The 15,964-nt window shown below is 39.4% G+C and overlaps 1 protein-coding gene across 1 annotated transcript in view; it reads right to left on the reverse strand.

Annotated features, from left to right (window-relative positions):
• PHYH (phytanoyl-CoA 2-hydroxylase) overlaps positions 1 to 15,964 on the reverse strand; it is a 930,440-nt gene that overhangs the window by 744,288 nt on the left and 170,188 nt on the right. Inside the window, exon 2 of the mRNA XM_044087967.1 lies at positions 7,619 to 7,677. Within this exon, the coding sequence (XP_043943902.1) occupies positions 7,619 to 7,677 (59 nt within the window). The remainder of the gene's footprint in view (positions 1 to 7,618; positions 7,678 to 15,964) is intronic.

Genomic DNA, 15,964 nt, shown 5'->3' on the forward strand with positions numbered 1-15,964 from the left:
TGCCCTCCCTGGAAGGCTACATTTTGGATAAATGCCAATGTTTGCAAAAGGATAGAAGGCAAACTCAGAAAATAAGCATGTATGTACATATATACAAACAAATACACCATAAGAGACTCCCCCCACCAGCTAGCTATTAGGAGGGTAAATACCCTAGGAGTACCACAGAGGGGAAGGAGGGAGGGTAATCCTGACTGCAGATGCTATCCAGTTCGGACATCTACATTTATGGTAGGTACAAAACTGTACTATGTCCTTCATGGATGCATCTGCAGTCATAACAACTGGGTAGAATACCATAGCCAACTAAGGGGGGAGGAAAAAATAGATTATGGTGTGGTTAGGATCCCTTGCAGTACAGCAGTGGCAAACCCTGCTCGGGATCTGGAGTACAAAGGTAAATTATAATGCTTGGCAAATGTATGCACGGAGGTCCAAGTAGCCGCCTCAATAATGTCCTTGGTTGCCACTCCTCGTAAGAAGGCTGTGGTAGTGGCTGTTGCCCTTGTAGAATGAGGCCTTATGTTCTGTGGAATTGGTTTTCCATGGAAGGAGTAACAGAATCGTATGCAATTTCCTATCCATTTGGAGATTGTCTGTTTTGAAATAGCTTTTCCTTCTCTTCCTGTTGCATAGGCTACAAAAAGCTGTTCAGTTTTTCTGTTACTTTTTGTTCTGTCCAGGTAGTAGCGTAACTGTCTATGTACATCCAAGGTATGCAGCATTCTTTCCCCTCTGTTTTGAGGGTTGGGGAAGAAGGTAGGTAGGTGGATTGCCTGGTTTAAAGACACTCTGGATACCACCTTAGGCATAAATGTAGGATTAGTCCTCATGGACACTCTATCTTGGTGGAAGATTAGGAAGGGCTGTACTGCCATTAGGGCCTGAAGTTCAGACACCCTCCTTGCTGAGGTTATTGCCAGTAGGAAAGCAGTTTTCCACGATAGATGCTGTAGCTCTGCTGTTGCTGCTGGCTCAAAAGGTGCGAGTGTCAGCTTTTCTAGTACAAAGTTCAAATCCCAAGCTGGCAATGGTGGTTTCCTAGGGGGTTTTACATTCTTAATCCCTCTGAGGAACTGCCTGAGTAAAGGATGTGAAAAGACAGGTGGATCAAAGCTGTATTCTGCTGAAATAGCTGATGCTTGATGGAGGAGTAGGACAGGCCTGTATGCAGAAGTTCTGCCAAATACTCCAGAATGTTAGCCATATCTATATTTGACACATCCTTTCCTCTTTCAGCACTCCGAATGACAAATCTTTTCCATTTTCCTGCATAGTTCCTTCTTGTTGAAGGTCTGCGGGCTTCAAGGATAATGTCTTTCACCCTTTGGGAAAGTTCTGGATTAGTTGTTGCTATGTAATGTTCCATGCAGTCAGTTGCAACGTTTTTAGGTTTGGATGCATGATGCTGTAGTTGTTCTGAGTTAACATCAAAGGCCTCAGGGGTATTGACCACATCTTGTCCCGAGACATGCTTCTTAGCAATGGGTACCAGTGTTGTCTTGGCCAGTTTGGAGCTATCAGGATTATCGTTGGACGCTCCTCCTTGATTTTTAGTAATACCTTGTGTAGCAAAGGAAGAGGTGGGAATGCATATGCTGTCAGACCTTTCCAGCTGAAGGAGAGCGAGTCCACTTTCCATGCAAGTGGGTGGAATGTCCTTGTGCAGAATTTTTTGAGCTGGTGATTGAGAGGGGAAGCGAATAGATCTATCTGTGGCATTCCCCATTTCTTTGAGATGGTCTTGAAGATGTCCGGGTGTAGCATCCATTCGTGAGCATCCGAGGTGGTTCTGCTTAACATGTCTGCTAGAGTATTTTCCTTTCCTGGTACGAATATTGCCTGTAACTGGATGTTGTAGCTGAGTGCCAGGTTCCAAAGGTCCAAGGTCATTCTGCACAGGGGGTATGAATGAGTGCCTCCCTGTTTGTTGATGTACCACATGACAGTGGTGTCGTCTGTCCTTATCATCAATTGGCCTTCTTTGAGGAATGGTCTGAAGTTTTGGATTGCCAGTTTTACTGCCAGCATTTCTTTTAGGTTGATGTGCAGGTGAAGCTGGTCCTGCGTCCATAATCCTTGTACGCATTTGCCCAGCATGTGAGCCCCCCATCCTAGGTCTGAGGCATCTGTTGTGATGGTTTGGCTTGCTTGATAGTTGTGAAAGGGTAGGCCTGGGTTTGACTGGCATGCTTGAGCCCACCATAGGAACTCCTGTTTTAGGCATGGTATTAGTGGAATTTCTGCTTCTAGGCTGTGCCTGTGTTGGGACCATAAATTCTTTAGGTACCACTGTAGCTTTCTCATATGTAGCCTGGCATGTGGAACTAAGATTATGCATGATGCCATGAAGCCCAGGGCCTGCAGAACTTTTCTTGCTGTTAGCTTGTTCCGTCTTGTTAGTGCCAAGAAGTAAAGAGGGAGTTCTTTTTGTTTTTCTGTAGTTAGGAATGCCATCTGTTTTACCGTGTCCAATTCCGCGCCCAAGAATGTCCTTGTTTGGGATGGTATCAGCCTTGACTTTTGTAAATTGACTGTGTATCCCAGAGCTTGTAGCAAGTAAATGACCCTTTGTAAATCTGTTGTCAGCTTGCTTGGGTTGTCCCCTTGTAGCAGACAGTCGTCCAGGTATGGATAAATTTGAATTCCCTGTAGTCTGCAGTGGGCGATCACTGATGCCAGGCATTTTGTGAATACTCTGGGCGCAGTAGATAAGCCAAAGGGCAATGCTGAGAATTGATAGTGCTCTGATCCTGCAAGAAATCTGAGGTATCTTCTGCAAATTGGTCGGATGGGGACGTGCAGGTATGCCTCCTTGAGATCTAGAGTTACCAGCCAACACTCCTTGCCCAGCATGGGAAGAAGCTGCTGTAGAGTCAGCATTTTGAATTTTGGGACAATGATGTATGTATTTAAGGTGGACAGGTCGAGAATAGGTCTCCAACTTTTTTCCTTTCTTGGAACTAGGAATAGTCTGGAGTAAAATCCTTTGCCTTGTTCTGTTCTTGGAACTCTTTCCACAGCTCTCATCTTTGTTAATTGCATTATCTGTTGTAGAGCTTCTGTTTTTTGATTTGGAGGCAGGTTTGGCATTCCTCTTTTGACTGGTAAAGTGTGGAAGTGGAACCGGTAACCTTGGTCTGCAAAATCCACTTGTCTTTTGTGATATAGTGCCAGTTCTTTGAAAATAAGGTTAATTTTCCGCCTAATGGTGCTGCTATTTGTTCCCTGGTAGGCGGAGTTAGAATCAAGTCACTGTTGTTGTGCTGTTGTAGTGGTACTGGCTGTGTCTGTGCCTCTGTTATTACCTTGCCACTGTCGTCCTCTGTAGGCACCCCCTCTGGATTGATTTCTGCCTCTGGAACGTCTATTTCTGCCCCTTTGGGATCTTGTGGAGTCAGGAAAGGACCAGTTTTTGGCAGGCCAGTTCCTGCTAAACCTTGGGGGCTGAACCTGCAAGAAATCTTTTACTGTTTGGACAGATTTTGCCTTTTCTTCCATTTTCTTCATTACCTGCTGGGCAGGCGTACCAAACAAACTGGCCTTATCCATAGGAGCATCTAATAACTTAGCTTTAACATGATCCGGTAAGACCTGTTCCTTCAGCCATGCATGTCTTCTTATCACTGTGCCAGTCATGGCTGATCTAAATGAAGCCTCCAGTGCATCATAGCCACATTTCAGTGAATGGTTACTAACCTGTTGTATGTTATTTACCATCTCTAATACATATCTCTTATCCATAGAGTCATCAGAGGATAGCTTTTTAGTTAACTGATCAAGCATAAACTCTTGGTATTGTATCATGTGAAACTGACAGTTTAAAGCTCTGGCTGAGAGAGTAGCTGAGGTGTAAACCTTTTTGCCCCATCTGTCTAAAGACCTGGCTTCCCTTTCAGAAGGAATGGGATTTTTTGCTGTGGTCGAGGCTACTGCCTTAGGCCCCTGGGATATAGTTTCGGGGTCTGCAAGTGGGGCCTTGTATAGGTGATGATGGGTGTCTGGTACCCTGTAAAATCTATCTGGTTTGGCAGGGGCTGGAGGTAAAGAATCTGGTGCAGAGCAGACATCATTAAAAGCATCGTCCACAACAGATAGGACAGGAGGTATAGCTAAGGGCCTATGTTGTGGAAGGTGCAGAAAAGTCCTAAGTCTTTTTCTGGAATCTGAGTAATCCTGTTGCTGCCATTGGAATTGTTCTCGCATGGCATGCAAGGTTTCCCCAAAGGAAAATTCTTCTGGTGGGCAGCTGGGATAGATTCTTCAGCATCTGAGTCTTCATAATTGGAGAAAGGAGCCTCTGGCTGGTCTGTAATATCTGAGTCATCCGCAGAATCATCAGAGGACCCAGGCTCTGGGGGCTCTGCTCTAGGTCTCTTCTCTGGGGGCTGCGAGGCCCTGTCTGGGTGAGATTGAGATCCCCTAATTAAGGTTATTAAATCTTCTGCCAGAGTAAGCATTTGTGCACTAGAAGTGGGCCTGGATGAGGGGGGCTTAACAGGCACTGATTTAGTAGACTTGGCTGCTTTAGCCCTGGCAAAGGCCTTAATTGACATGGCTGCAGGAGGCCTAGCAGCACCACGTGCTGGGGTAGAGACATCCAAAGGGATGGTGTCTGATAAGTCACTAGGAACCACTGTAGTAGGTAAAATATCTGAGGTCGATTCAAGTAATGTAGCAGGAACCTCAGAAGTAGTCATAGATTCAGCTGTGCTTTGATCAGTTTTCTCGGTTTCGGCCGAAACCGAGACACTCGCGGTTTGCTTAACCATGGTTTCGGCCGAAACCGTGGACCGCGAGTGTCGGTCTTTCTTTGCGTTTTTAACAATTTGGGAAGTCGGAGGGTCCGGCGGCATAATGTACGCAAAATCAGAACCGAAAAACTGTTCAGCAAACTCCGACCGACGCCTAAGCGTTCGTCGGTTGAATGAAGCACAGGCCGAACAGGCTGCTACGTCGTGGTCTGGGCCTAGACAAGGCAAACAGTAAGAGTGGAAATCTTTATGAGGTATTTGTTTCCCACAAGTTAAACAGTTATTGACTTTTTCTGACATCGGCTGAGGCAAGAAAGAGTCCCCAACGGGGTACTTAGCTTTTAGAAGTCTTCGAAGTAGTATTCGGTAGTAGTAATCTCTGGATCCGACCGACCGGCACTTGCGAACAGCTTCTGCTTCGGGCGCCACGCGGCAAGAAAGACTGAAGAAAATGGCGTCGGCTGATGCCTTTATACCCGAAGACCAGCAGAGATGACGTCGGGTGAAGTGCGACATCAGCCGAAGCCGGACCCGGACTTTGGAATCCGGCCGACTGAAGGGCTGCCTGACGACAGGACAACCCAGTTGTTATGACTGCAGATGCATCCATGAAGGACATCATTAAAACACACCACACAATTTGCAGTTGTCCAACCACAGACCAAGAATGTTGGCTTAAAAGTCTCCCAAACAGGAGAGGGCCTAGCATAGAGCCCTGTGGTACACCACTAATAACTTACTTGCTTTTAAAGGTAATACCTGTGACTCTAACCGCAAGGGTTCTGTCAGATAACCATTATCCACAGCACAAAATAAGGATTTATATTCAGATTTATGTACATCAGTACTACCTGCACGGGAAATAGTGTGAAAAGCCTTATCCAGGTCTAAATATGCTATGCATACTGCACAGCTGTTATCAACCCCTTCACTGCTTTACAAAGAAATTAATGAGGTTGAAGAGGCAGAATCTTCCTTTGACAAAATGAATTAATGAAAGTCCTGGATTAAGTCATTTTCAATAGCCACATTAATGAGGTTTGAGCTAATACGTTCCAAAGCTTTACATAGGAGGCTAGAAGAACTAATGGGCCTACAGTTAGCAGTCTGTGGCTGGGCCACCCTTATGTAACAGCATTGCAAGGGATGTTTTCCAGGCTCCAGGAATGTAACCTTTAATCTACACCTCTCCACTGGTTAAGTACAGATGCAGAGAGGCCATATTTGGTACTGACAATCAAGCAACCTGGTATGGAATCCAGGCCCATGAGGTATGCTTACTTTTTGAGAGGGCTGAAAGGACTTATTCCATAGTAATTAAGGGGTTGGTTGGGACAGTGGTACCTGTGCAATAGTATGGGTGGAGCAAAATTTGCTTTAAATATGTCAGCTAGAATATTATCCACTTCCTTTGGGTCAGAGTAGGCAGACATGACATAATTAAAGAAATGTTTATTATTATTATTTTAGTTTTAGTATCTATTTTAAGTTCATATTCAGCTTTAAAATTCCTTATGTTTCTCTTAAGCTCCTTACTAGTTTGCGTAATTGTGTTTACAATACATAGACTTCTTAGAAATATTAAGTAATTTATATAATTTAGTACTGCCAGCTGAGAAAAACAAAAGACAATCTGGCTTTGGTTGCTGCAGGAGGGCCCCAAATGCACCACTGAATGCCAAGAACACAAAGAAAGAACTATAACTCCATCCACAACCCTAAAAGTATAGTGATAAGACTATCAAGCAGAAACTTAACAAGCTCCAGCAAGACACTGGTAGCTTAATAGGACTTTATAAGTCTCATTGAGTCATGTTTTCCTACCTGTGGATTGCAAAGTAGGTCTATGGTTTGTGTACAGTGTTCAAGACAAGTCAAGTTGTAGCAGGAATGCATCTCATCTTTACATAATATCCAATGGTGTTATTACTTAACCAGTGAGCTGACATAACAACAAAAAGGGTAGACTTTCCAGCTGCAGTTCCATCATCTGGTTTAGGGAGATATACAAGTTGCTGAAAGGTGGGCAAGACTGGCCCATTATTGCCACGTTCTTCTTGGGGAAGAAGGCCTTAGGTACATCTTACAGTTGCAAAGTCTATAGTACAATCTGAAGGCAACACATTGAACTGTGCATTTCTGAGTGGACAAATGTTGACTAGATATAACAGCATCACTATGCTCTCTGGGTGGAGCCACTAACAAAACCTGTGATAATCAGAGCAGCCCAACACTGGTCGAGCAGCACACTAACCTCTTAATATCACAGGAGACCAAGTCACCTCTCCAACGTCTCTGTCTACACAACACTGGTTGAGATACCCACCATTCTCTTACTACCACAGGAATCTACATCTGCTCCTGGCTGCATCTTGTAAAACATACAGAAGCATTTTCAGGCAACTATTAAGTCTGTGTTCCATAAACATGGGAAATCACTACCCCACATGGTATCAGTCATTCTCACTGTATGAGAAGTGTACAATGACACAAACGACAGGAAGCTGTGGCAAGACAACATAGGACAGGAAGGTATGACAGCAAGGCTAATATTATGCAATAATGAGTGCTATGGTAGGCAGGTATATAAAGCCCACCAGTAATAGTAAAATAATTACTTGGAATAACCCCCAAAAAATGAGTCGCTTTAGATGCAAGCAGTCCAACACTACTACAACAAAGCAGTTTGTTCTACAAACTGTGTAATGTAAAAATCATGTTTCTAGTATTTATAATGATTTATAATACAGCAATATGACATAAAACAATCTGTCACATGATAATGTTTCTTAACAACCAAGCACTATTTCTGTAACTCAACAGGTGGTGTCCCATTACTTTATATAAAGAAACATGTTACTTACCTCAGCTTGACAGAATTGCTGCTATAAGGAACCACTTGTGCAGAAGTCGGCAAGGTTGTCTGAGACACATATTTAAGGAAAGCAACCATACAATACTTTTACTTATTTTTGCTTCTTAATTTCTCTGTGACTGCAGTTTCGGTGAAAACACATCCCCTTCCTCATGCCCATACTTAAAGGAGAACACATGTACAATTTCTACAGCAGGAAAAAAAGTAAACTGGTGCCTTGATACATTATGCAGATTCTACTATGTAATAAAAAATGTATACGTTTACTGACATGCACCACCTTCAATAGAGCTGTAGCATAACTGCTGAGCCACAGATGGCCCCAGTATAAAACTGCATATCTGGCAGACAGGAACATGCACACATACTTACTTGTGCATGCTTGCACTTACAGACATGCACGCGCACACACAGACACACACACACACACACACACACACACACACACACACACACACACACACACACACACACACTTACTTGTGGATACTTGCACTCACGTGCACACACACACACACACACACACACACACACACACTTACTTGTGTGTGCTTGCAGTCACCTACATACATACACACAAACACGCACACATACACATATCCCAAATGAGATTGTTATGCTGTCCTTCTGGCAATAAAAAATTACATACAGACTCTCATGCTTTCTCAAATATGTAAAAATATAATCTTTCACTATGTTTACTGTCTGGCACTGACTCTGTATTCTGTTTTTTGTCAATAAATACATGTCTCTTCTGTTCTTGTAAGGCTGTGGAGTTCCCAGGATCAAAGCTGTACATCATCTGTAAACCAAACTTGTATATAGGTTGTTCAGCACCAGTCTCCAAAGAAAGCCACACATCTGCTTTTTTGTAGGGACTTACTGAATAAAACTTCAATAATGTACAGTAAAATATATGAAGACTACAGCAGTTCTTTATTTCATATGTGATGGTTAGGATCATACATTCATAGTAAAGTACTAGGCTGGCTGGCTTGTAGGCCATTTTAAGCCTAGCCAATTTCCATTCCAAAGGTGATACTCAAACCCTGTACTTTTTGTGTCTGTGAGGTAAACACCTGATCATTTTAACCAACCCCCAGGGATTGCCCTATAGCCATAATTGATACTACGAGGTGGGGCTACAATCATACAAACTGTTGATTAGCAAATAATATGCAAGGATGATGGCATACAGAGTTTTAGCTGCATTGCTGCCTCAGATTATGATCAACACTTGGCACACTCAAATAAGCTTTACACAGAACAGCTGCACAGCAGATTTATAACCACTGTTCTCAGTCTAAGAACGTCTAGTGCTATCTTACAAACCTGTCCAAGACACACACACACACACACATACACACACACACACACACACACACACACACACACACACACACACACACACAAAATCACAATTTCCCAGGAGGGAATAATGATACCTTTCCAGTGCCAGTACCCTTTTTCCTGTCTTTATGGTAATTATCACCAGTGAGGCTAATCTAGCATGCCAAGAGCACAACTGTTTTTTCACTCCTAAAATGAGCCAACTGTGATAGACATTTTGGTAGGTATGTCACTCTTACAAAGGTAGAACCTACCAAACCTGTACACATATCCATATACTACATAATAAAACCACCAGCCACAAAATTATTAAAGTTGAAAAATGAAAAGTTATCCATGAAATAATCTGAATAAAGAAATACACTTGTGTATGTGCAAATGCAAAATTGCATAAAAGAGCACAAAATAAAAGGTTTGAGCATAGACATGGGAATTAGAACAGAAACAATGATACTACAACTAGTTCTTATATAAGCTATATTTGTCTGACTTTTAAAAACATTTAGCAGTGTTCGAAAACTCACATGCAATAGATTTTGGACATTAGCTCTCAGTTAAAATATTCCACAATAGTCCACTGAACTATTCAGAAGTAAAACAAACACTAAACTCTAACAATTCCACCTTAAAATTACAAGACTCCCAAGACTTGCAAAAATATCTAAAAGGATGCCTTGGAACAAATTATTACTGGCAGGTAGTCAGTCAACATTATCTCTTACAGCAAGCTATCCCTCTGCAGTTAATAAAGCATTTTAGTTTATCTAGTTTCATTCTCGATACATAATATAAATGCAAGTATCCTGTCTATAACATCACTTAGCTCTGTAGGTAATTTTAGTCCAAATAAGGTAACATAGGTTTAGAGAGAAATAAGCTCTGAAAATGTGAGCAAGAGGTAGCTTCATTTTCCATGGTTTGCTGCATTTCTACTAATCCTCAAACCATACACCATACTTATATTTAGTTTAAATATAGTTACCTGTACAGGATAATCCATACGACAGCATATATACTGAGTATGCAATGTATTCCAAGGTGGGGATACAGCAATAACCATACAATAAGAAATCTAGGGATTTATTTAAAAACGACACTAACGAGGGATAGATTAAATTCTCATTGTGACCTGCCCCTTACAATGGTTTATGGAAAAATTGCTTTAGGCTGCAAAAAAGTAAACATATCCATCTGAATTTGTAGAGGTTTGTTCCACTATGCTCCCCAGTGCCATATACTGGCTTATATAACAGTTAAGGTCAAACACCATGTAGGCAGTTATTTGTATAGAGATGTGTGTCAAAATAAAACCCTGCAGTTTTGATCTATGGAAAATTTATCATATTTTCTTCACTTGCACAGAACGCTTTCCAGTTGGCATGTAACTTTATATATGCATTTACACTTAATAAAGGGAAAAAAAGGTTATTTACCTGTCTACATTTGATGACCAGGAATTGTGAGAATGTCAAAATGGACCATGACTATTTTCAGTGGAGTCCAGGAATGACCGTTAAACAGACACACAATTCAATACAGTGAAAAAATAATTTAAAAAGATTAAGCATGAACTGTTGTGAGATTAGACATACAGAACATGAGTCAAATAACTCAAGTCACACAAGGTATAATAAAAGATGAGATAATTAAAAATGCAAGAGAAACAGATGAGCATAATGAACATCAGAAATATTATGAACAAAAACTAAATTGAATAACCAATGCTATACTTCTCTGGCTTCTGTATTATTAGAGAACAGGTACAGACATCACAGCACGAGAAACATTAATCACAAATATGTTTAAATATATAATGAGAATGTACATTTACAGCTTGGCAATGTACACAGAAAAGCATGAATCACCAAACTTATTCTTGGATTGAAGAATGGCTATGTGAATTATTTGAGCAGGGTGCTGACCTTGTGTTGTGACAAGGTTTGCAACTTTCAAACATATCAGCAAGTGAGGGGCAGTTGTGGTCATTTTGAAGCCTGTGCACATTTTGATGGTGTTGTTTGCATTCCAGCTACTGTAAATTCAAAACCGGGAACAATGGTGGATTCTATAATACTGACCTGCTGCAAATCTAGCGATCCTATTATAGTGTTGCTCTAACTTGTGAAGAAGCAAAGACTGTACTGAAGGTATGAAAGAAGATAAACTTGATGTATTCCAGAGTCAAGAAATTGAAGTAGAATGGCCTTACCCCTATAGAGGTGTCCACGTTTCAATTTATCCAAGTCAGTACCATATCAAAGCTAACCTGATTAAGTTTTATCACACCAAGCAGTTAAATGAAACTATTTCAATCATGAAATGATGAAAGGAATATACAAATAAATTTTGTGTTCTGGAGAAAGTAAGATCAAGCTCATTCTTTGTATCCTTGAAGATTAAAATCATGGCTTTGATTTTGTAAGTGTTGAGCTATAACTTAGTGATGACTTTATGGAGCTAAATGTGCTTAGCAATTTAGAGATGAGGAGAGAGACAGAGAGTGAAAATTAACAGTAAGAAAGACAGGACAACTGTCAGATTACATAACCAATCCAGAATCACCACAGTGCTCCACCATCTCCTTAATATGAACACAAGTATGTAATGATAACTGTGAAATATCAAGGGTGACCAGCAAGGGCAAAAAAATCAAATTATCACATCTAACAGAATGCACCTACCTTTAAGACAGCTACTCAGCCATCTGAAGGTAAGGACAGACCCCTACAAGCCAAGAAAGCTTAAGAAAGGGAGTTGTGTGGGAGGTAGTAGTATGCAACCTTACAGCATTAGGTATGGAGAAACATTTATTAACATGGTCATAATTCAGATTCAGGTTTATCAGTCCTTGACACGTTATAACTATTTATTTTAGGAAGCTGCACATTGTGAAATTATAAACGATTATAAAGATGCAACCTCTGCCAGTGTGCAGATCAGAATAACCTATACACATATCCGACAAGCAGAATTCAGACTTGAAATATCCAAATCATAACAATGCGCGTAACTTATTTGTGAAATATTCACAAGTAAGATAGACAGTAATGCTTAAAAATAATGACTGCATGATTTAAGTTCTAAATTTATAAAGTGCAGACATGCATAAAGCCTACCCTTAATCAAACCAGTTCAGACTTAATTTGTACTAGACCTGTACAACCTAAAAGAATGTTGCTCTAAGATACCTACTTTATAACTCTAAATCACCTCAGTGCATCCAAATTCAACACTCAGCTTTGAAATGCAAAATAAGCATCATAGACTTCCAAGGTGGCTGCAGACTGATCAACAGCTTAATTTCAACTCTCCCACTGCCAAAACAGAAACTGAGAAAAAGAAATGCCATTGAAACTATTATTTGGGTAAAACTCATTTACTGGCTTTTAAATACACTGGATGTCAACAAAGAAGAAATTTGTAGAACCTGAAAGAAAATCAGACACTAAAGGTGAAAAGAAAACAGTCCATGGAAAGATCCTGCAACTGTTCAGCAAAAAAGTAGTTCAAGCTTCAGCTTTGGTACAAGAGCTGGCTTACAGTAATTTAGAGTGAAAATAAATCAATTGCACTTAAGAGATGTTTAACATAAAACACTGAAGGAATATATCAACTCAAATAACAAAAGGTTGGAAAAATAGAAGAAGCTTTAGCTGGCTATTCAGATGAAGTGATCAAACTTCAAAAAATCAGACGAAATAAAAAAAAAGTCTAGCTGAGTATGAGGACACTAAAGAAGAGATGTTTCAAAAAATATTAAAAAGTTAGAAGACAGAGCGCACAGAGATAATCTGACATTTTTGTGCTTTACTAAATAAACTGGAAGGAACAGACTGTATTAGTTTTACGAAAGCTCAAATAAGCAACTGAACTGATGTTCAACATCAGGATTTGTTAATTGAAAGGTATACTCCAAACCTGGTCATGAAAAAGTAGTGAAGACCTATATTACTAAAGATGCAATCATACCAGCAGAAAGAGTTGATCCTGAGAAAATTGTGGCAGAATGGAAAATATTAAAAACTGGAGGTACAGAATGTTTTGTTTTGTGAAAAATGATTATTCACTGTACATCAAGCAGAAAAGCAAATTTATCCCAACAACCAGGATAGGTTGACAGGCAGGTGCGAGATTCAACTTGTTATATCCAGCTGTCTTTGGAGTATTTTTCCTGGAGAAGCAAACATATTTTTGGATGCAGAACAGGCTAATGAGAAAATAAAAAAGTTTTAACCAACAAGAAGTGAGCCAGCAAGCAGAATGGGACTGTGCTTCTCAATCTTCTGACAATAAAGCTCATAGAGAGACTTTGCCAGTGAAACATTTTCCAGTGTTCCCAAGGAAAACGCTTGAGAGACATAAAAACACAGTAACTGGCTAGAAGAATCAGAAGTAGCCTAAACCTGACCTAGAGTCGAGTGTTGGAAGATAGAGGATTAGGAAGACGATTTGCATCACTGAATTAGTTAATAAATGTGAGATTATAAAGTTTCAATCACATTGTGAAATATGGCTTTGCAAATAAAAGTAACCAAGAAAATATTGTTGACTTTGTAAAATCTGTGGGTGGATTGTAAAGCATATATTCACATTATGTCTTTAATGTTTAGAAGGACACTACAGGGAAAAAAGAAGCAAGTGTAAGTAAAATAATTTCTGCTCTTCCTAGTATTTGCACAAAACATTTCATGATATAAACTGCATGTTATATTGTAAAGCAGTTTTGTATAGTGTGCAGTCGGGGTAGTTTAATGCAAGGGTCTTTTCAGTGACTGCTGTATATGTTAAAGATATTAAAACAAACAAGTACCCTTTTTAGCAAAAAATATAGGTTTTGCAGTGTAACAAGAAGAAACACTGGAAAGCAGCATGTTCAAATTAATCCAATGTTGTGATCTTGTACTGCCGGGGTGGAGTGGGGTGTAAAAGTGTACCAATTATGTTATATGCAGAACTAACATGATAATTACTTTTGTTTAAACACAGGTGTATGTCTCAAGATTAATATCCTTGGCTTTAAGCTATAAACAAGTTTTTGTAAGCAAACCTGTTTAAAATAAGCCAAAATGAAGAGAGTCATGAAAAATGCTATTTGCACCTGCCAAGGTATTAAGCTTGTTTTTTTCTATTAGCAAATATTCAAATGCTCTCAGTGACAGATAAGAAGTCTACAACTGAAAGCAGTTAGCCAGGGGAATTCTCTACATTTTGTTTTAAGTTTAATTTACAAGTTGTTAGCTTTTTGTTGTTGTTTTCATTGTTGACTATGATGGAGATAAGCTGTTCAGGTACAAAAAATAATCTTGAGAGTTCTAAGTATTTTTGATGAGGAAAATGCAAAATTTAAATGTACAATGGCAAGCAGTTCCGTGAGAAATAAAGTTTAACGTTATGAGAAGTTACTAAGACATAGTAGCCTCCGCCAGCAGCCTTAACACTTTAATGCATTTAACAGAAAAGTGCATAATTTAGTTTAATTTAAAGGTGGCCAGTGCACTTTTTCTTAGAGCTAAAAGTTAAAGTTTTTCTGAAACAATACAAGCCATTTTTTCACATCTGGTAATGGAATATACATAAGAAAAGTAGAGACAGCAAGTGGTAAGTGGAAACACAGTCTGTAACATGCACTTCAGCATGAATAATTTTAATTTTAGATTAGGATATACCTGTGTTTGCAACTGTCGATTTGGGCAATTATTCCTATCTAGAGGGTTATACTGCATTTATTGAAAATGTACATAGTTTTGTGTGTTTTTCTATGTTAATAATGGATAGGGGCATTCTGAAAATGTATTTAGGTTTTTTTTTTATTTGAAGGTTTTCATTAAAGCAAAAAGTAATAAGAAATGTGACACAGGTTCAAATGGAGATGAAAAGAAACAACTGTATAAAAGATCACCCTGCTAGTGTATGCATGTAAAACAAAAGTTGGAAATCCACATTCAAGTGGGAACAATAGCTTATCATAATGGTTACTCTAACCATAACATCCAGGAATGTAAATGGCCTTATAGTTACAGACACAGAAATTATATTAAGAAATGCATAATGCAAACCGCAATGCTGCAGGAGATACATTTGGGAAAAAATGAGCATGTAAATTTGACAAAGAAAGGATTTCAGGATAGATTTTCAGCAAAATATCAGGGACAAAAGAAAAGGGGGATAATAATGCTGATTGCTCGTAGGGATCCAATAGTGATAGATGATGAAAGACAATTACGGTAGATTTCTGGTAGTAAGGAGCTTTTGGCAAGGAAGTAGGATTATGCTGGCATTTATTTTCATTCCACCAAAAACTGCTATTACGAACCTCAAGAAAATTTGTGGAGAAATAATCAGCTTTAAACAGAGAATATTAATTACAGGTGGGGACTGGAACTTGATTTGCAATAGCGACAATGCATCAGGGGGCCTAGAAAGGAAAATATAACAAAACAGGATAGATTTCTGAAGACATTTATAAAAGTGTTTGGTATGGAAGATGTGAATTCAGTAGTAGAATCATGGATAAAGTTTACATATTATTCTTGGAGATACAATAACTGGGTCAGACCAGATATAAATTATATTTCACAGGAACATGTGTATGTAATTGAAAGCTTGAACAAACATCCAATGACTATTTCAGATTATGCACCAATAAAAAACTATGATAAAAATGGAGGGTAACAAAGTAAAAAATAAGACACCGGCATGTTCCCACCTACCTGTTAAAAATAGAGGCATTTAAGGAATGGGTAGTGGAAATCGTTCGAGAGTTATTTGGAAAGAAATTTCTTCAGAAGGAATAGCTAGTGAATGGGATAAAATAAAAGTGGAATTTAAAAATAGGACAGAAATAAAAAAGAACAATACATTTAAGAAATTATTGGAATTATTCAGAGGGGCTGGCAAAGGTTAAAGAACTGCAGAATAAGGGGAATCTCACAGAACATGAAGAGAAGCAACCGTAGTGTGCCAAAGAGAAAATAAGGGAGTATTT

Source organism: Protopterus annectens, chromosome 11.part0, assembly GCF_019279795.1.
Source record: "Protopterus annectens isolate FY-2018-M chromosome 11.part0, PAN1.0, whole genome shotgun sequence".
Classification (NCBI taxonomy): domain Eukaryota; kingdom Metazoa; phylum Chordata; order Ceratodontiformes; family Protopteridae; genus Protopterus; species Protopterus annectens.